This window comes from Neofelis nebulosa, chromosome 5, assembly GCF_028018385.1.
Source record: "Neofelis nebulosa isolate mNeoNeb1 chromosome 5, mNeoNeb1.pri, whole genome shotgun sequence".
Taxonomy (NCBI): domain Eukaryota; kingdom Metazoa; phylum Chordata; class Mammalia; order Carnivora; family Felidae; genus Neofelis; species Neofelis nebulosa.
The window spans coordinates 113,903,345-113,922,096 of NC_080786.1; the positions used below are offsets into that span (position 1 = coordinate 113,903,345).

The 18,752-nt window shown below is 34.6% G+C and overlaps 1 protein-coding gene across 7 annotated transcripts in view; it reads right to left on the reverse strand.

Annotated features, from left to right (window-relative positions):
- EPHA6 (EPH receptor A6) overlaps positions 1-18,752 on the reverse strand; it is an 872,130-nt gene that overhangs the window by 235,111 nt on the left and 618,267 nt on the right. For all 7 annotated transcript variants that reach the window (XM_058731672.1, XM_058731667.1, XM_058731668.1 and 4 more), the window contains 3 exons: positions 16,093-16,201; positions 12,306-12,379; positions 9,536-9,661 (listed from right to left, as the gene is read on the reverse strand). In XM_058731672.1, coding sequence (XP_058587655.1) covers positions 9,536-9,661; positions 12,306-12,379; positions 16,093-16,201 — 309 coding nt within the window. The remainder of the gene's footprint in view (positions 1-9,535; positions 9,662-12,305; positions 12,380-16,092; positions 16,202-18,752) is intronic.

The window sequence follows — 18,752 nt, forward strand, 5'->3', positions numbered from 1 at the left end:
GGTCACTTTCTTACACCATACACAGAAATAAACTAAAAATGGATGAAAGACCTAAACATAAGACAGGAAGCCATCAAAATCCTAGAGGACAAAGCAGACAAAAACCTGTTTGACCTCAGCTGTAGCAACTTCTTACTCAACACATCCCCAGAGGCAAGGGAAACAAAAGCAAAAATGAACTATTGGGACCTCATCAAAATAAAAAGCTTCTGCACAGCGAAGGTCATAATCAGCAAAACTAAAAGGCAACCGACAGAATGGGAGAAGATATTTGTAAATGACATATCAGATAAAGAAGACACCCAGATGGCCAATTGACCCATGAAAAAAATGCTCAACATCACTCATCACCAGGGAAATACAAATCAAAACCACAATGAGATACTATCTCACACCTGTCAGAATAGCTAACATTAACAAATCAGGCAACAATAGATGTTGGCGAGGATGTGGAGAAAGGAACCCTTTTGCACTTCCATTGGGAATGCAAGCTGGTGCAGCCACTCTGGAAAACAGTATGGAGTTTCCTCAAAAAATTAAAAATAGGACTACCCTACGACTCAGCAATTGCACTACTAGGTATCTATCCAAGGGATACAGGTGTACTGTTTTGAAGGGGCACAAGCACCCCAATGTTTATAGCAGCACTATCGGCAATGGCCAAAGTATGGAAAGAGCCCAAATGTCCATTGATGGGGAATGGTTAAAGATGTTGGGTGTGTGTACACACACACACACACACACACACACACACACACACACACACACAATGGAGTAGTACTTGACAATGAAAAAGAATGAAATCTTGCCATTTGCAATTACATGGATGGAACTAGAGGGTATTAGGCTAAGTGAAATTAGTCGGAGAAAGACAAATATCATATGACTTCATTCAAATGAAGAATTTAAGATACAAAACAGATGAACATAAGGGAAGGAAAGCAAAAATAATATAAAAACAGGGAAGGGGAAAAAACATAAGAGACTCATATATAGAGAACAAACTGAGGGTTGCTGTAGGGGATGTGGAAGGGGAGATGGGGTAAATGGGTAAGGGGTATTAAGAAATCTACCCTGAAATCATTTTTGCACTGTATGCTAACTAATTTGAATGTAAATTAAAAAAATAATTAAAAAAAAAAAAGAAAAACAGGGGCACCTGGGTGGCTCAGTTTGAGCATTTGAGTTTTGATTTCAGCTCAGGTCATGCGTGGGATCAAGCCCCACGTTGGGTTCCATCCTGAGCATGGACCTTGATTAAGATTCTCTCTCTCTCTCCCCTGTTCATGCTCTCCCTCTAAAATAAAAAAAAAATGTTTCAAAAAATAAAAAGAGGAAATAATTTGTTCATATACACATAGCTCTTAATGTACTGATAAAAATGAAACTTCATTTTTAACTACTAATTTTCAACTAACTCTGAAAATCATACATATCATTCTAGTTACTATGGCATTGATCATCAAATTCTGTATGGGAAGGTATTTATATCAAATGTATTTTGAGAATTACGTGTAGAGTGCCATTCTTCTTAGCCATTTCAACTAAATATAAAAACTATTTTGAATCTGATAGTCATGTTTCTGCCCTTTTACTGAGTGTTTACTGTATGACAGAGCCTCAGTATGTGTCATCTCTAAATTTTACACTAATCCTACATAATAGCTATTATTATTATTATTATTATTATTATTATTATTATGAAGAATCCATTTTATAGGTAAGCAAACCAAATTTCTGAGAAATCACTAAATTGCTGAAGGTCATAGAGTAAATTAATAATAATACTGTGATTCAAGCCTGGGTCTGTCTGGTTCCAGTCTGTCCTTTTTATTCATACTATAATGTCCAGGGAAAATGGATATAGCCCATCTTTCATTACATCATTTGATTTAGAATGCTATGAAATTCTTGAGTAAAAGGCACAAAAGTCTTGCCAGAATCTGCTGTTGATCTTATTTTCAGTCTAATTGGTTGGGCAAAGGGGTTTCAAGAATAGAAAAGAAAATTAATCTGACCTCTACCATAAATCCTTTAAATTGATGGACAAGAACAAAATTTACATTTGAGAAGATCATCTAATCAATCATGGAGGAACTAAGCCATAAACACAAGTTTCTTCTTGTAAAAAATGAATTGTGAGACTGCACCTGGAATACTGCCCACACTCCTCTTGTCATGTTGCAAACAAAATACAATATAGCTGTGGAAAAGGAACAAAAATAATATAGGGGATAAGAGAGTTCCTTTAAGATAACTAAAAAAATAATAGATTCTAGAAGGGTTATTTGGAGGTTTGCAGGAGAATTAGCAGTGGCACCGGAAGTGAGCATTTTGCCCTGCATATTAGCAAGTACAGCTATGACCTCAAAGGAAATGGCAATAACAGAACCAAATATTAGACTGAATAAATCACTGGTTTGTCATTCACTTTTTATGTCCTCTTTGTTGTCCTTTTGACTTTCTTCTACCTGCAGATGCTTGCTGAGAAACCAACAGTTAAAATTTCCTGGACTATTCTAGGAAGAGAAAAAAAAATGGTGACTAAGCCAAGAGAAAAGAAGGCTGATAGTGGAGGCAATAATGAGTTTTGTATAGATAAAGGAATAGAATATGAATGGCTGAGAGATATTATGCATTTCCACTGAGACTAGGGAAAGAGGGAAGGTCAAATATGAGAGGGTACCCTATGGGCTTACAGACACAAGGATGATTTTTTCAATGGAATAATGTTTCAAAATTATAGATATTCTGCAAGCCAAGTGTTTCTTTTAATGGTTTAGGTTCAGGACTGTCCTGAAAAAGGAAAAGCCTTTCAATGACCTTTTTCAGCCCATGATTAAAATTCAGTTTACCAGTCTTCTCATTATCTCTCAAGATATGTGTAAAATAATGATTCTATCCTAATCTGACCTGGTTCTTTTAGCCTGGGAATTTCTGTTTTACAGTCCTCTGGCCACAGTATTTCATTTTATGATGCAAAAAGTCAAAGAAGATAGATGCTCTTGATAGTCTCCTATGCAACAGAGCTGCTCACTTCATTTAAATGGAAATGCACATTTTCATGGAAATTCAGGCCTGTATTGATGAACAAAGATAAGCTGCCACTATTAAATAGAATAGTGATATACCAAAAGAAAAGTGTCCTAGAAAACTCATTAACAAAAAGTAAAATTTACAGTGAAAGATAAGGAATTTTAAGTATGTATGTATATATACTGTATATATGTATATATATGTATATGCATGTGTGTGTGTATTAAGCCTAGATATTGCATAAGTTTTCTAAGGATTTGTCACATAATATTTGGATAATTACGAAGTTGAAAATCCCAGGACAAAAGTTATAGAAGACAGGCTGACTGCATATGTTTTTGATAAGCATAGTGACTTACTATGAAAAAAAAAAAAAAAGCACAGTGCCTCGTATAAGTAGATATTAGCCATCTAACAAACATTTCTGAGGGAACATATAAAGAAATGTTTTGGGTTATGTGTAATATCATTTCTCATTTTCTTTCTTAAAATTTTAATGCAGCTATTTTGGGGTTCATTTTTTGACAACCAATTTTAGAAGTATTTAATGACTCTGTAACGTGTCTCCCAATTAAAAACCTGGAAAGCATTCTTTTTTTTTTTTAAACAGTAAAGATGCTATTTACTGCACCTTTAGATTTGCTAATTTTTCTCTGAGATAGCTCATTTGAATTACATTGATAAGCCAATTGCTCAGTGATGCATTACTTATTCTGAATAATCTTATCATTAGTTAAATTAGGGCTTTTAATATTCTGGAAAGACATACTTTTATTTAAGGAGGAGGAGGCAAATTTTAGAAAAGTAAATCCAAGCAACAAATGGCATTTGATTATGCTGGCATTAGAATAACATTTGTTATTAAAAAAAAATAATAACATTTATTTATTTTTGAGAGAGAGAGAGAGAGAGAGAGAGCGAGCGCATGAGTGGGGAAGGAGCAGAAAGAAAGGGAGACACAGGATCCAAAGCAAACTCCAGACTCCAAGTTGTCAGCATGGAGCCGGACATGGGACTCAAATCCACAGACCATGAGATCATGACCTGAGCTGAAGTCTGACACTTCAAGGCACCCAAGAGTCCCCAAATAACATTTGTTCTTTAGAGCAAAACACAAAGAGAAGAATTCTAATAGGACTCACTGGCCAGCAGCAAATAACAGCCTTGCACATAAAAGTCCCTTCCCAACCCTATGAAAAATGCTTAATGGTCTACACCTTTATTTATTTGAAGTATTAACTTCTTTGGCCTCAGAAATACATTTATCTAATTTCTGGATTTTTTTTCAGTTTTTATATTCTCAAATTTCTCATATTTATCCATTATCCTCATATTTTGTTATATGAGAACAGGTGGGTATAGTTTTTGAGCTCTTATACAAAAATAATGTAGTATTTGGAATCATAAAAGAACACAAATAAGCTTTCATATCTATAAATTCTCAAACATTTTCATGAATGATAAAATAATAATAATAAATCTTAAGGATTACAATTATTTCTAGATTGTATATATCTCTAATTGGTTCTTTCAGACTTTGGTTTATATGTAATTTATTTTCTTCACAAAATACATTTATTCTCTAAATATCCATACAGCATAAGAAATTCAATATTCTTTCATGAAAATGATTTCCTGATTGTCTTTCAGTTAAAATTTTTGTTTCAATGAGATATTAAATATCTTTAAACTACTTAAGATTTTTTAAAATTGGGAATGGTTCCTTTTTAAAGCACATTTTGATACCTTTTATGGACACAGTGCTTTGAGTTGAAGAGTAAACTAATAGCATAGATACAATATAACACAGTGGTTAAGAATAGCAGCTTGGGTAGGGATGGATAAATGGATAAAGAAAATGTGGTATTTATATACAATGGAGTATTACTCAGCAATCAAAAAGAATGAAACCTTGCCATTTGCAACTATGTGGAAGGAACTGGAGGGTATTATGCTAAGTGAAATTAGTCAGAGAAAGACAAAAATCATGTGACTTCACTCATATGAGGACTTTAAGAGACAAAACAGATGAACATAAGGGAAGGGAAGCAAAAATAATATAAAAACAGGGAGGGGGACAAAACAAAAGAGACTCATAAATATGGAGAACAAACTGAGGGTTGCTGGAGGGGCTGTGGGAGGGGGGATGGTCTAAATGGGTAAGGGGCACTAAGGAATCTACTCCTGAAATCATTGCTTCACTATATACTAACTAATTTGGATGTAAATTTTAAAAAATAAAAAAATAAAAAATAACGTTAAGTTGTAAAAAAAATGTAGCTTGGGAGTCAGTCATAGCTGGGTGTGAACCCCAGGTCTTCTACGACCTAATCTAACAATCTTGAGCAGGCCACTTAATGTTTCTTAACCTCATTCTTCACCTATAAATGAGAATAATAATATCTTCCTCATGGGGTTATTATGACAACTTTATAAGAAAATATATGAAAAGCACTTAACACAGGGTCTGAACTTGAGTAGGTGCTCAATAAAAACTATGTGTTAATCATCATCATTATCAGAATTGAAGAATCTCCAAAGGGAAGTAGCAAAAAAAAAAAAAAAAAAAAGCTAGGGTAAGCATTATTATTACCAAAGGTTAACATTCAATTTCACAAGGGAGTTAGCTATTATGTTAAGACTTCAACAATAAAATACCCTAAAGGAGACAGGTTAAGATGGCTTGCTGCATTCCTTGTGCTGAAGGCCAGGTGTTTTTTTGTTTGTTTGTTTGTTTTGTTTTTTAAATTTTTTTTAACGTTTATTTATTTTTGAGACAAAGAGAGACAGAGCATGAACAGGGGAGGGGCAGAGAGAGAGGGAGACACAGAATCGGAAACAGGCTCCAGGCTCCTAGCTGTCAGCACAGAGCCCGACGCGGGGCTCGAACTCACGGACCGTGAGATCATGACCTGAGCCGAAGTCGGACGCTCAACCGACCAAGCCACCCAGGCGCCCCAAGGCCAGGTGTTTATATATATATATCTCAAACCTGACGACAACCTCAGAAAGCAGGTAGGTATGCCCATTTTATAGATGAGGGAATTGAAGCTCAGAATTTGGCCCAAATCATGCAACTGTTAAACTGCAGAATCACTACTCAACTAATTTGTTTGACTCCACAGCCCTGTTTCAACTTAACTTCCAAATTCGAGTCAACTTTGGGAACTTTTCAAACTGGACCATGCAACCTTATTCAGACCAGATCTGAATCTGAAGCATGAGTTTATAGGCAGCTTACACTTTATCAACCCTCAGCTTTTATTTTCTCTTTCATCTACAATCTAACTCATCTAAAGGAACCCAAGAATTCCCAGGCCTAGTAAATATACCTGCTGCCTGCATATAGCTTCACTCTGCAGGCTCTTCTCTGCCTAGACTTGGAACATTTCACTACCCTGGAAAGTGCCCAGGACAACATTTTAAACTATTTCTTTATAAACAAACAAAAAAAAAACAAACAAAAACAAAACAAAACACATGTAGGTCTTGTTGATTTTTCCTCAGCAATGAATGGTGAATCTCAGTATCCCCTCTATGGCTTTCTCAGTGCTTCAATCAGAACTAAATACCTTTCCCCTGACAATTATTAAGACCTGATGTCTTGCTTCTCTCCCATCACCACTACTCCAACACACCTCTCCCCTCAAGTCATTTAATTTACATCTCCAAGGGAAATACCTAATGCACACAAATGGTGAGAAAATAGGAGTCTGAGAAGAAACAATCAAATAGGTGGGAAAAAATAAAGGATATGAGACAACCTAAGGAAAGGCTTTATAGTAAAGTGTTGGGCAAGTAACCAATTGTGTAATTATGTCAGAGATGTTACATAATTCTATCAATTCTTCCACAGTTTGACCAAACAATGCTTTTTTCACACTACTTCTGTGACAAATGTCCACAGACTTACTACTTTTTTCCACATCCAAATAGAGTTTTAGGAACGTGACATAATGAGGTTAATTACAAAGTAGCACTGGCCAGGAATGCAAAGTGGAAAGTTATGTTACAATATAACATATGTTACAACTTTGTAACATAAAGCATTTTTATTTTTATGATTTTTTTTGAAGACAAACAATAAAAAGACAGCATATTGTATGAAACTTGAAGTAACCAAAGGTGAATAAATATAAAAAGGAATACTGGTGTATAGGATTGACTACCTGGTTTAGATATTCTTTCTTTGCCAAATGAGAGGAATACCAATACAACTTATTAGATGTTAGATAGAATAGGGGGAATGATATTCAAGTAGTCTCTTTAACAGTCACTGCTTTGGCAATGTGTCATACTTTTTTTTTTTAGGACAAAATTTATATTCTGGTTGAATAAAATCTAAAAAACTAAAAAAAATACTTATTTGTTATCATTTAAGATATTTGATATTATTTCTCAACATTATGATTTCAGACACTGCCATTTAATTTATGCACAAAGGACTACAATGGAAAATGCTTCTACTGTATCTACATGAGGACTGAACACTGCAGTATAAAAGGCTATACCACTTTTTCTTGGGGACTTGAGGAAGAAAGCCAACAGTAGCATGCAATGGAATTATTTAACCTTCTCTCTTCTATTTCTCTGCTGTGTTAAGTAAATGAATCCCCAAACTAAATGACTATAATGCAATCACTCTTTCAATTATACCTTCAATGCCCATTGATGTGTTTTATGTTCAGCAGAAGAGAATAGAGAATCTGGTTTCATTCCAGGTTCTTAATCTTTCTGATAAGACAGACTCTTCAGCTGTGAGCACTAGGATTAAGTGTATAGGCCCCTTGTGTCAGCTTTCAAAGGGAGCTCTAGCCTTGTAGGAGATGAGATGACCCATTGTGCATAGCGAATGAAGTGATATAATGAGGGACTCTCTCCAAATGTTTCTGGAATTCCTGTATAGTGCTAGATTACTGTGTATCTGGGAAACAGAGTCCATTCAATGTGACTAGTCATACAGAGTCCTGAGTTTAGAAGGGCTCTGTCACTTGTTTAATGCTCTGATGTCACTATCTTGAAATTCTTAGTAACTTTTTAACAAGAGACTCTACATTTTCATTCTGCATTGGTCTCTGCAGATTATGCAGCTGGTCCTCTTGTGGAGAAGGGCTTTGGAAAGAAACAAGGGATTGTCAGCTTCTTTCTTTGGCCTCTGCAAAGACATGATACCTGGCTGGAATGGTCATGCTTTGTATGTACTGCTCAAAACAGTACATAACAGGTATCCAGCATCGAGAGGAGACCAATACCCCTGTTCAGGATCCAGTCTCCCTTCTCTACTTACACTTTCTCCTTCCCCTTCTTAGCTGTATGCATGGCTGTCCAGTCAGAGAATATGTTTCCAAACTCTCTTTGTGCCCAGGTAATTGAACTGGACCATTGAGATGTGAATAGACATGTTTACAAGTTCCGTGTTATTGTCTTACAGACAAAGCCAAAAAAAAAAAAAAAAAAAAGACTGAAGTCTTTCCTTTTCTTTCTCACAGGTTGGAAGGCAGATGCATTGGTGTCCCAGCTTTGACCATTCAGAGGAAGATGACACACTAAGGAAAGGCAGAGCAAACAGTACAAGGAACTTGGGTCCTTTCAAGACCTCCTGAATGATCATTCCTCTGCTAACATGGACTGTTCCTTAGGTCAAGGACTTGAAAGAAGAATAAATATGCTGAGGTCTCTTTGTTATACCAACTTAGCCTCTGTCATAAGTATGAACAGAATAAGGTCTTGGGAACTAATTCACAATAGTTTTGTATTTATATAGGAGAGCTGAATAAAATAGTGTTCTGTTTGAACATTCTACATAGGGAAAATCACTAATTAGCATTGAAATGATATAAAACTATACTGAAGCTAATTTTACCCTCAATGATTTTTAGAATACTTCTGGATCCTGCAGAGCCAGTCATCAATATGAACACTAATTATACTATATATCTATAGATGTTGGGGCCTGAGTAAATCATTTATTTTATTTTATTTTTAATTTATTTTTTTTAAAGAGAGAATGCACAAGCTGGGGAGAGGGGCAGAGAGAGAAAGAGAGAGAAAGTATCTTAAGCAGACTCCACGTTCAGCAAGGAACCCAACCAGGGCTCAATCCCATGACCCTGGGATCACGACCTGAGATGAAATCAAGAGTCGAATGTTCAACCAACTGAGCCACCCAGGTACCCTGAGGGCCTCAGTAAATCTTTAACAACTTATGAAAAACTCCTGAAGTTAATCTTCAAAATGAATTCCTGTATGACCCTAGTTTCATTGTAAGTTACCTCCATACTGAAAGAAGACTACAGGAGTTAGAAATGACGTTTGCTTAGAAAATGAATTTAGGTGCTTACATACTTAAAAAAGTAACAGCATATAGAAGATAATTTTACTTCTCCTTTCTTGAAATTTTTCAAGACTAAAACTGCTAAGATTTAAAATATTATGTTGATAACCTAGCTACAAAACCATCAAGGAATCATATCTTCAAAAGTACAGATTTTATGTTTACCTGCCCCAATGACTCTCTCAATGCGAATTCTTGAGGGATCAATCTCCTTTGCAAATTCATGAACTGCTAGGGATGGGTCTTCATATGTATCTGGATCTATGTAAGTTTTAATTCCTGGGAAGCGTACTGCAAACCAACAAAAAAAAAAAAGATTGATTTAGTTTAAAAGTATTTTAGTGATTACACATCTTGTGTATGTTTAAACAAGGATTGACATATTAAAGTCATCATTCTTGTTAGTTACTTCAATTCTCTTTTCTTTCTGTCCCACTCCTCCTCACCCCCCAATAAAGAACTGAGTACTTGGAATCAAAAATTTATTTACCTGTTAATGTAAAATGACCTGGTGGTTTAATAGAGAGTGAGCTGACAGGTTCCAGAAAACATATTTATTATATTTCTGCAAAATGTTTAATCAGCTCACTAATTCACAAATAACCCATACATTTTGTACTTGATCTAGCTCAGGACATGGGGGGAAAAGGCATAAGCCTTTCTCCCAAAACCCTTTCTGCCAAAATGAGCAAGCCTGTTGGTGTCCCTCCTGGACACTTTGCACTCAGATGACAAACAGGGATGGCTGGAAAACTTGAATGTGTGGTTATTTTTTCATTTGCCACTTCTTTCAGTATCTGAAGAAATCACAGACTGTGTGTAGATATTCCTCTGTTTTGCTGGTAGGTTTCTGTTTTCCAACAGATTTCTGGCTCCCGGAGGACAGGAGATCATTTCTTATACATCTTTGTATCTTTCCAAATACCTTAGGTATGGTTGTACAGGTAATAATCACACAGCAAACCTTTATTAAATATGAATTAGTAGGGATTAAAAGATCAATGCAAATTTGTGGCATAGTGAATAAATGATACTTGGTTTTGTTGCTTTAGAGTTTGACAGCTGCATCATACCCCAAGTTATTTGTTGGCTAGGATTCCTTAGAAACATGCTCTTGCAAGAAAATTTCAAAAGCAAACAAATAAAAGCTAATGAAGTGAGTTTAGAGGAGGTGCTGAAATGTCCATTGTCAGCAGAATTTGCTTCATGAGTTCCTCTACACTTGTTGCCCCCTTTCATTACTTTTTGCCTACTGTCTTCTGCTACCAGATGAACAACAATGAAAATATTAGTACTTCCCCAAATATCATCAGCAAAGCATTCTAGGTATACTTAGGCCTGACAATGATTCTGAAATACTATGCTTTATGTGACTTCCAAAGTTTAGATTGGAGGAAAAGAGAACAGATAATCTTTACCTCTGGTTCATATTGCAGATACTTTTTTACTTAATGGGAGTTGTGGTTTCAGAATGAATACTCTATAAACTCAAATCCAGTGGCTACTATTAGATGATTAGTTGTATCTAATTGGATATGTGGTGTTAACATCACCTTCTTTTTTCTTGTAAACACAATATATGTCGACTATCTGGTTACTTATTTAACTTACCCATGGTTTCTTAAAACTCGGTTTGTTATCTTTCTTTTACTTTCTTGGCTGTCTTAGGTTATTTTCATTGCTTCTTGCTGGGCCCATCTGGTTTAGTTTATGCAAAAACTGCTAGTTGGAAAGCAGATAATAAAATACCTCAGGAACATCTTTTTCCTTTGCATTTCAGTACTAAATGCCCTGCAGTGAGTCTTAAGGTTGCTCAGCATATGTCATCTATCCAGGTGTTTGGGTCCAGGTTTCTGCATCTGTTCGCAGCATTTCCAGCTCATCCCATGGCTGGCAGTGGCTGTCTTAGCTTTCCCTTCTCTGCCAGTGCAGTGAACCTCAAACGTATTGTAAGAAAAGAGCAGCCAGGGACACCTTGCTAAAAATGCGTATGTCTTGGCCCTACCATGCACCTTCTGAGTCAGAACTCTGGCTAGTGAACATGGAACATCCTAATACAGATAGTCCTCAGACCACTGACAAATCCTGTGAGCCTTAGAAATAGCCCTAAACCGTCCCTCTAGTTTGTAATTTCCTCACTTAAATCCTTTCTGCCTCCTTCAGAAAGTGATATAGATTGAAAAGTCTCTTACTCCTTTTGCTCAATCTGAAGTAAAAAAATGAGTTGAAAGAGTTAAACAGCTTGCCTCACACATTATTTCTACACTGTGGTTAATTAGAGAACATCCCTTTCTGAGATGTTAATTCAGCATCTCACGACAGAGAAACCGTCTTGACAAAGTAGTTTGCCATTTGGAGGTGGAGGTGGAGGTGGGTGTTGGGGAGGAGAGGGTGGCAATTATCAAACCAACTATAGTGGTAATTATAGCTTGCTTGGGAAGAGATTCTACAAATGAATATAACCTTGTAGTCAGCTCAAGGATTTCATACATATTCTAAAAGTTAAAGAGCTGATTTTCTTTTTTAGTGTTAATGAATTGTAAATTGATTTGTTATATGTTTAAATGACAGCCCTACAAGAAGGAATAAAAGTTCCCTAATATTTCTATGGCTAATGCTCCACTAAATTAAACCAACTTGCATTCAGGAGTCATTGTGAATGGTAAATAACTAGATATAAGCAGTTATCTTGTATTTTTAGCATATTCAGCCTTCGTGTTTTCCAGCAAGCAGAATTAGGAAAAAAGTACTATCATTTAATGAGAAGCAGGTGCAATTTCCACCAACAAACCTGGAATCCAGATGAAAAGTCTTAATGCTGAAAGGTTGGAAGTACATTTTTTCAGGTTTTCTCAACTCAGTGGATACAAGTTTAAAATGAACTCTTGAGGGCTACAGAAATGTAAAATAATGGAAGGGTCACTGTACTACTTACAATGCCCATTCTGCTGTAAGTGGTTTCTCCTCTTCTCTTCTGACTTCATTTTAGCTTTGATGTACCATTGGCACCTTTGAAAAGGGTAAGCAGAATCTTAGTTTTAGAATTATGCTGGATGAGAACCAAAACCAACTAAATTACCTATCACCAGTAGGCCAAGTTATCACAAAGGCCATGTTTAAGAATATCTTTATATCACAAGTTTCTTTTTTTTTTTTGTATAGATCAGAATTAATCCCAGATAAGAATAAAATACTCTCACGTGGATTGATTGGTTTGAATGATAGGAATCTTAGAGAATATTCTATAATCAGCAATAACCATCACATGCTTCCTTATAGAACTTCTAATAGCTGGAGCTGGTAGAAAGCATTAAAAGTCAAAATGAGAAAATGTTTTTGAGTCAGAATCTCAGAAATTTAGACAACTGTTTTCTAGTTTCATTGCTAAAGAACATGCTTTCTTTTTATGTCAGAATTTTGTAAAGGTATGTTCTGTTCTCTCTTGGGATAATTGTTCTCTGAGAAAGAGAAGATGCTTATCTCGCATGACTTCTGCAACATGAATAAATTCTCCAGCATCCATGTGATTTGACAATGCATCAAACTTCTAATTCCAAATGGTTAAACAGACTACATCTGTGGTATATCATCCAATCTTTCAATGTGATTTTATCTTCAAACCCTAAGGCCAGTTGAGTATTTATTCAGAAATGTCTTACAGTTTTTATAGAATAATTTCCAATGAATACTCCTCTATTATGTGCTTAAAGTATATTATGTGCTTTAAAAAATGAATTTTTTAAATCTTATGTAACTGAAGTAGTCTTCCCCAGTTTGAAGAATATTACTTTCTAATGTCATATAAATTGGAAAACATGGAAGTAAAAGCTGAAAATAATTTAGTACAAATTTTTCTTTACCATTAAATTATCTTTTAAAGATAATTCTGCTTCAGAAATCAAAAATAAAGATAACTTTTGAGCCCATCTCTCAAGTTTACTAGGCCAAATTGATTTAGCCTACAATGCCTGTAATATCTTCGTTAAAGCTTCCCACATTTATGTGTTGAGGCAATAATTTCTGATATTTTAATGAAATGCTTTTCCACATGTGTATGTGTGCCATTTAAATCACTGCTGAAATACTCAAAGAGGAAATAAAGCCTTAACTCATATTCTACAAATACACATAACTGTAACTTAAAAGTTACATCTGATTGTGCCATATATCGACTCACTATTAAATGAAACATCATTTAAATCAATTTCCATTATAAAGTTAGAGGCTTTTTTTTTTCAAAAAATTGAGGATAAAAGAGGCCCTGCTGTTTAAATAAAATCATACATGAGAAAGTACCCCACAGTTCTTCAAGAGTACTTTCAAATAAGAAAAAAATAATATTTTTGAATGAAATTAACCATCATATATAAATTATCACAGTCTAGTTGACATAATTTGTGACTTTGGAGTTAGAATCACCTTATAGGTCCCCATCATACTTTAACAACTGAATAATCTTTCTGGGCCCCAAACGGAGTGCCTTTAAATTATGTGCAACTCCATGATAAATAGAATATTATCAAGGTATCAATGCCCCCAAACTCACAATGCATGAGCAGCACTTAGGTTATAAATGGCAATGAAAACACAGTAGAGTTATTTCTTCCACTTAACATTTTTCTAATAAGGTTTGTTAAACACATAGCAACACATAAAGTGTTGGCATGTTTTCTTTTTTTTACCTAATTAAATTGTCATTGTGACTTTATATGTACCAAAATTGTATTCTAATCCTTCTTCTTGCAAGAGAGTCATAGGTACGATCATAAGAACTCTAACATTTTTTTGTTTGTTTTTCAAACAAGCTTAGACCTCCACTAGGATACATAGGGTTTGCTTGTTTGTTGGTTTTTATAACCAGTTCTCCCCTGCTAGTGATTAAGGATTTTGTAGATCACGTTTGGTATTTGAAGGATATCATACTGCATATTTTGTTTTCAACCTGATGGTTAGTTGGTTTAGAGACTCCAACATTTATTTTCTGCCCACTGTAAAAGATGGTTGTACCAAAGCTGTAATGATGGCAAGGACCTGCCAGAGGTTAGCATGAGGTATAAAGAGAGACAGAAACAGGAGAGTGCTGGGCAATAGTATATGATGGTGACACCATGGCATGCCCAAACTAGCACTTTTTATTAGGATTAATTTATCAGTGTTCCTGCATTCTTTCAATTTTTTTTTTCTTATTACTATAGCTATCACTCTATAGCTATCAGTTAATCAGCTTCCCCAAACAGGGGACTCTGAGACACTCTCTATTTATTACAAGAGCAATACTATGTCTATTTATACATAAAAAATTTTAAGTAAACGTGGGGTACATGTGTCCATTTTACAATTAATTTCATAAAGAAGTCACCATTTCAACTCAACCATATTAAAATATTCATGTGTTTCTTTATTCCTTGGTAAGTTCTATCAAAGTGGGTTTGTTATACCTAGATCTGACACCTTCAATAGCTAGCAGTTACAGTCAGGCAGGGACCCAAACTTCTAAACATTTGTGAACTTATTGATCTATACCTTTACCCTGCTCTAAAACTGTAGATAATAATTTTCCATGCATGCATATCCTCTATAATTTAAAAGTGAATTTTAATAAAATATTGGTATGTAAGTAGAGTTTTTAAATAAATAAAAAAAGGTGTTTTATTGTTTATTCACTAAACTATTGCCCCTGAAAGTAGCTATTTGTTGTTTCTGCTCATTATCAAATATCGACACTTTCCAGTTGAGACGGTGTACTTTAGCTGGTGTCATCATAGATGCATACTTTTTGGCTGGTATTCTTATTGCACTTTTAAATCATGACATTGTTTTCTTTGCAGTATGTGTGTTTTTCATATTATCAGGAAAATTCATGAGATATTCTTTTGTGCCCCTATTGATAATCAAGAAAGAATTATTTTTTCCTTAGTAGGAATAAAAATATGATCTGAATATATTCACAGTTTCTCACAAAAGTCTGGGCCTGATAACAAGGCTTATATAACAAGGGTTACAGAAAAAATCTTTTATATGATTTCATACATACTACCTTTACTCACATCTCTGTATAGTCAGTCAGTACCTGGCTCATGGTAACAATCTAATATATCTAAAAATCAATAAATGGTTTTAATTCATTGTTATATCAAATGTGTGCAAAAATGCCAATATAAGATTTAGATACCCGAAGCACTTTGACCAGCTAGTCAGGATTCAGATCTAGGTCTTTTGCTCTGTTCGTTATTGTTGCTTTAAATTTCCACCCCTATTACCTTAAAGTGGAGAAATACCGGATTTATAAAACCAATTAATGTAATTCTAATATACATCCATTCAACATTTAATGAATAAATAGAACACATTCTATAACACTAAATTTATAGAAAACTTTTATATAAATTCTCTGTTGAATGATTTTTTTTTTTTCTCCAGGAAAGATCTCTTTCATGGTGTAATTTGAACGTGGTAAAGGAAAAACTTATCGAGTAAGAATTTATCTTTCATAGCTTTCAAAGTGTTTCTATCACGTCTTTAGTTGCTTACATATTTCGAAGCCTATTGATACAGAGAATTGGACATGGTGGTTCTGTTATCATATAAACTTCAGTCAGAGCAGCCTGCCCTGATCCCTTTTTCTCTCATAGTTTGCTACATTTGAAAGCATATGAATACACAGTATTATAAGAGAATGGTTATTCACAAATCTTGGAAATAATCTGGTATGCTTCCGTTACCTCCCAGTGATTAAGAAGAACAAAGTAAGAATGACGAGGAGAGTAAATCCCCCAACAGCTGCGGTGGCTATCACGAGAATCTGTCCCTGTTCAGCCGCCATGTCAGAAGCTGAAACACAAATACAATATTAAAATTTCCCTGGGTGACATTTCACTAAGAAAATTATTTTACAAGTTGGTATATGCTTGAAAATATGGTGATGGATGCCAAAAAATGTCCACCATATTTGCCTTTATTTAGCACACAAACCAAAATAAGGGCTGAAGATGGAGGTCATAACCCACAACATAGCCCTTTTCTTTTTTCTTTTCTTTTCTTTTCTTTTCTTTTCTTTTCTTTTCTTTTCTTTTCTTTTCTTTCCTTTCCTTTCCTTTCCTTTCCTTTTCTGTTTTTGTTTTTACAAAAGTACCAATAAAATAGATGGATTCTTAGTATCCCACATTTTAAGATTAAGTATTTGTTGCAAATTTAAATCAGCAAATAGACTTAAAGGATTTTGTTTATATTATTGCTAATTTATTTCCTTAAACACTTGAATCAAGAGACCAGGCTTTATGCACTGTTTTGATGTCTCTTTCAACAAAGTGGAAAGACTATTGCATAATTCGTTTTAAGAATGACCTTTTTTATATTTCATAGAGATTAATTCAAACATTAAAGTTAGGAACTTACACTTTATAGGACAAGGATATACATAGGAAGTTCTTAGATGTTTAGCAGTAATTTTAAAAATGACATTTGAAAGCTTCCTTTTTTGAAGAAAAAACTAGATAACATATGGTAACAACATATTTCTTTCATTGACAAACCTATAAAAATTACATGGGATGCATGTTTTACTACTGCTTAGGCAACCTTCTAAAATACATTACTTCAATTAATTCATTAGCACTTCTTATTCTATGTATTACTGAAGTTTTTTAATTTTTTATTTTTTTAAAAAATTTTAGTATATGTGCTGCCGAAGCAAGCACAATTTTTTTTTATTTTAGAGAGAGAAGGGCATGAGCAGGAGAAGGGCATGGGAAAGAGAGAGAGAATCCCAAGCAGGACTCAATCCCATGACCCTAGGATCATGACCTGAGCTGAAATCAAGAGTTGGACGCTCAACCAACTGAGCCACCCAGGCACCCCTGTATTATTGAAGTTTTAATAAGAAATACTTTTTATTGAATGGGTGAATGGGATATGAACAATTGCTTCATAATAGAAGTAAAAAACTGAAGCCCACAGAAGGTAAAGAACTTGCCTGACTTCACACATGACCATCTCTAGAATTCAAGGTTAAGTTTTATGTTTCATTTCCCCTTCCTATGCTATAACTTTAAGTAATAATTCAGTTATTTGACAATACTCTAAAATATTGAATCAAACAGTCCCTTTAATATCCTTTCACTTGAATAAAGCTTTATTTTTATTACTATAAAAATCTATTAATCAAATAATTTATATGTAGAAAAGTGTATCAAATAATATAACTGAAAAACATGGGGCATCTGGGTGGCTCAGCTGTTAAGCCTCCAACGCTTTTTTTTTGTAATTTTTTTAACATTTATTTATTTTTGAGAGACAGAGCGAGACAGGGCATGAGTGGGGGAGGGCTGGAGAGAGGTGGGGACACAGAATCTGAAGCAGCCTCCAGGCTCTGAGGTGTCAGCACAGAGCCCTGCATGGGTCTTGAACTCATGGACTGTGAGATCATGACTTTAGCCGAAGTCAGATGCTTGACCAACTTAGCCACCAAGGCGCCCCAAACCTCTGATTCTTGGTTTTGGCTCAGGTCATGATCTCAGGGTTCGTGAGTTTTATTGCCCTGTCAGCGCAGAGCTTGCTTGGGATTCTCTCTTTTTCCTTCTCTCTGCTTCTCCCCTGCACATGTTTTCATTCTCTCTCAAAACACATAAATAAACTTGAAAAAAGGAATATAACTGAAAAACAAACCATTTAATTCTCTACCATAATAATTCATTACACTTGAGTACTTTAAGACTTTCACAAAAATAGTTCTTCTTCTGGGAATCAAGTAGGCAATATACACTATGTGCAAATTTATATCCAGAGTAATAGCTTCCTCATAAAAATGACATGTCTACTAGGGAATTTTTGAGCATTAAAAGCTATTGTTAAGTAAGAAACCAGTCACAACATTTAAGAGGCTTTTTAAGAAACCTAAATGTAAATAAAAACAATTGTCATTTATGTTCAGTTTTCAGTAAGAAATTTATTAAACCTTCGAATTAGATTTTATTCACTATGATTTAATTAAGATATTTTCAGGCATCTATTTCTTTCAGCTCATAATCTGTGCAGAAACAAGGTAAAGGGTTGCATCTTATCTAATAAATAATGTGCTGAAGATTTTTTATTAGGTCCTCACTGAATTTCCTAATCTTCAAAATAACACTGATATTGCAGGAATTAATGAGTGCTCTAAAATGTCACATTTCACATGAAAATTATTGAATAACAAATTATAAGGGATAGATGTTACAGAAAACATAAAATAACATTAATTTTTGAAGATACAGAAGATGGCATTTAAAAAGAAAACATTTACTTAGCAACTGCTGTATTTGTAAAATATATAATATAGTTCAAGAGTTTTAAATCTGGAGACTGTACTTTCACAGTAGCCAGGTAGCAAGTAATTTACTGAGAC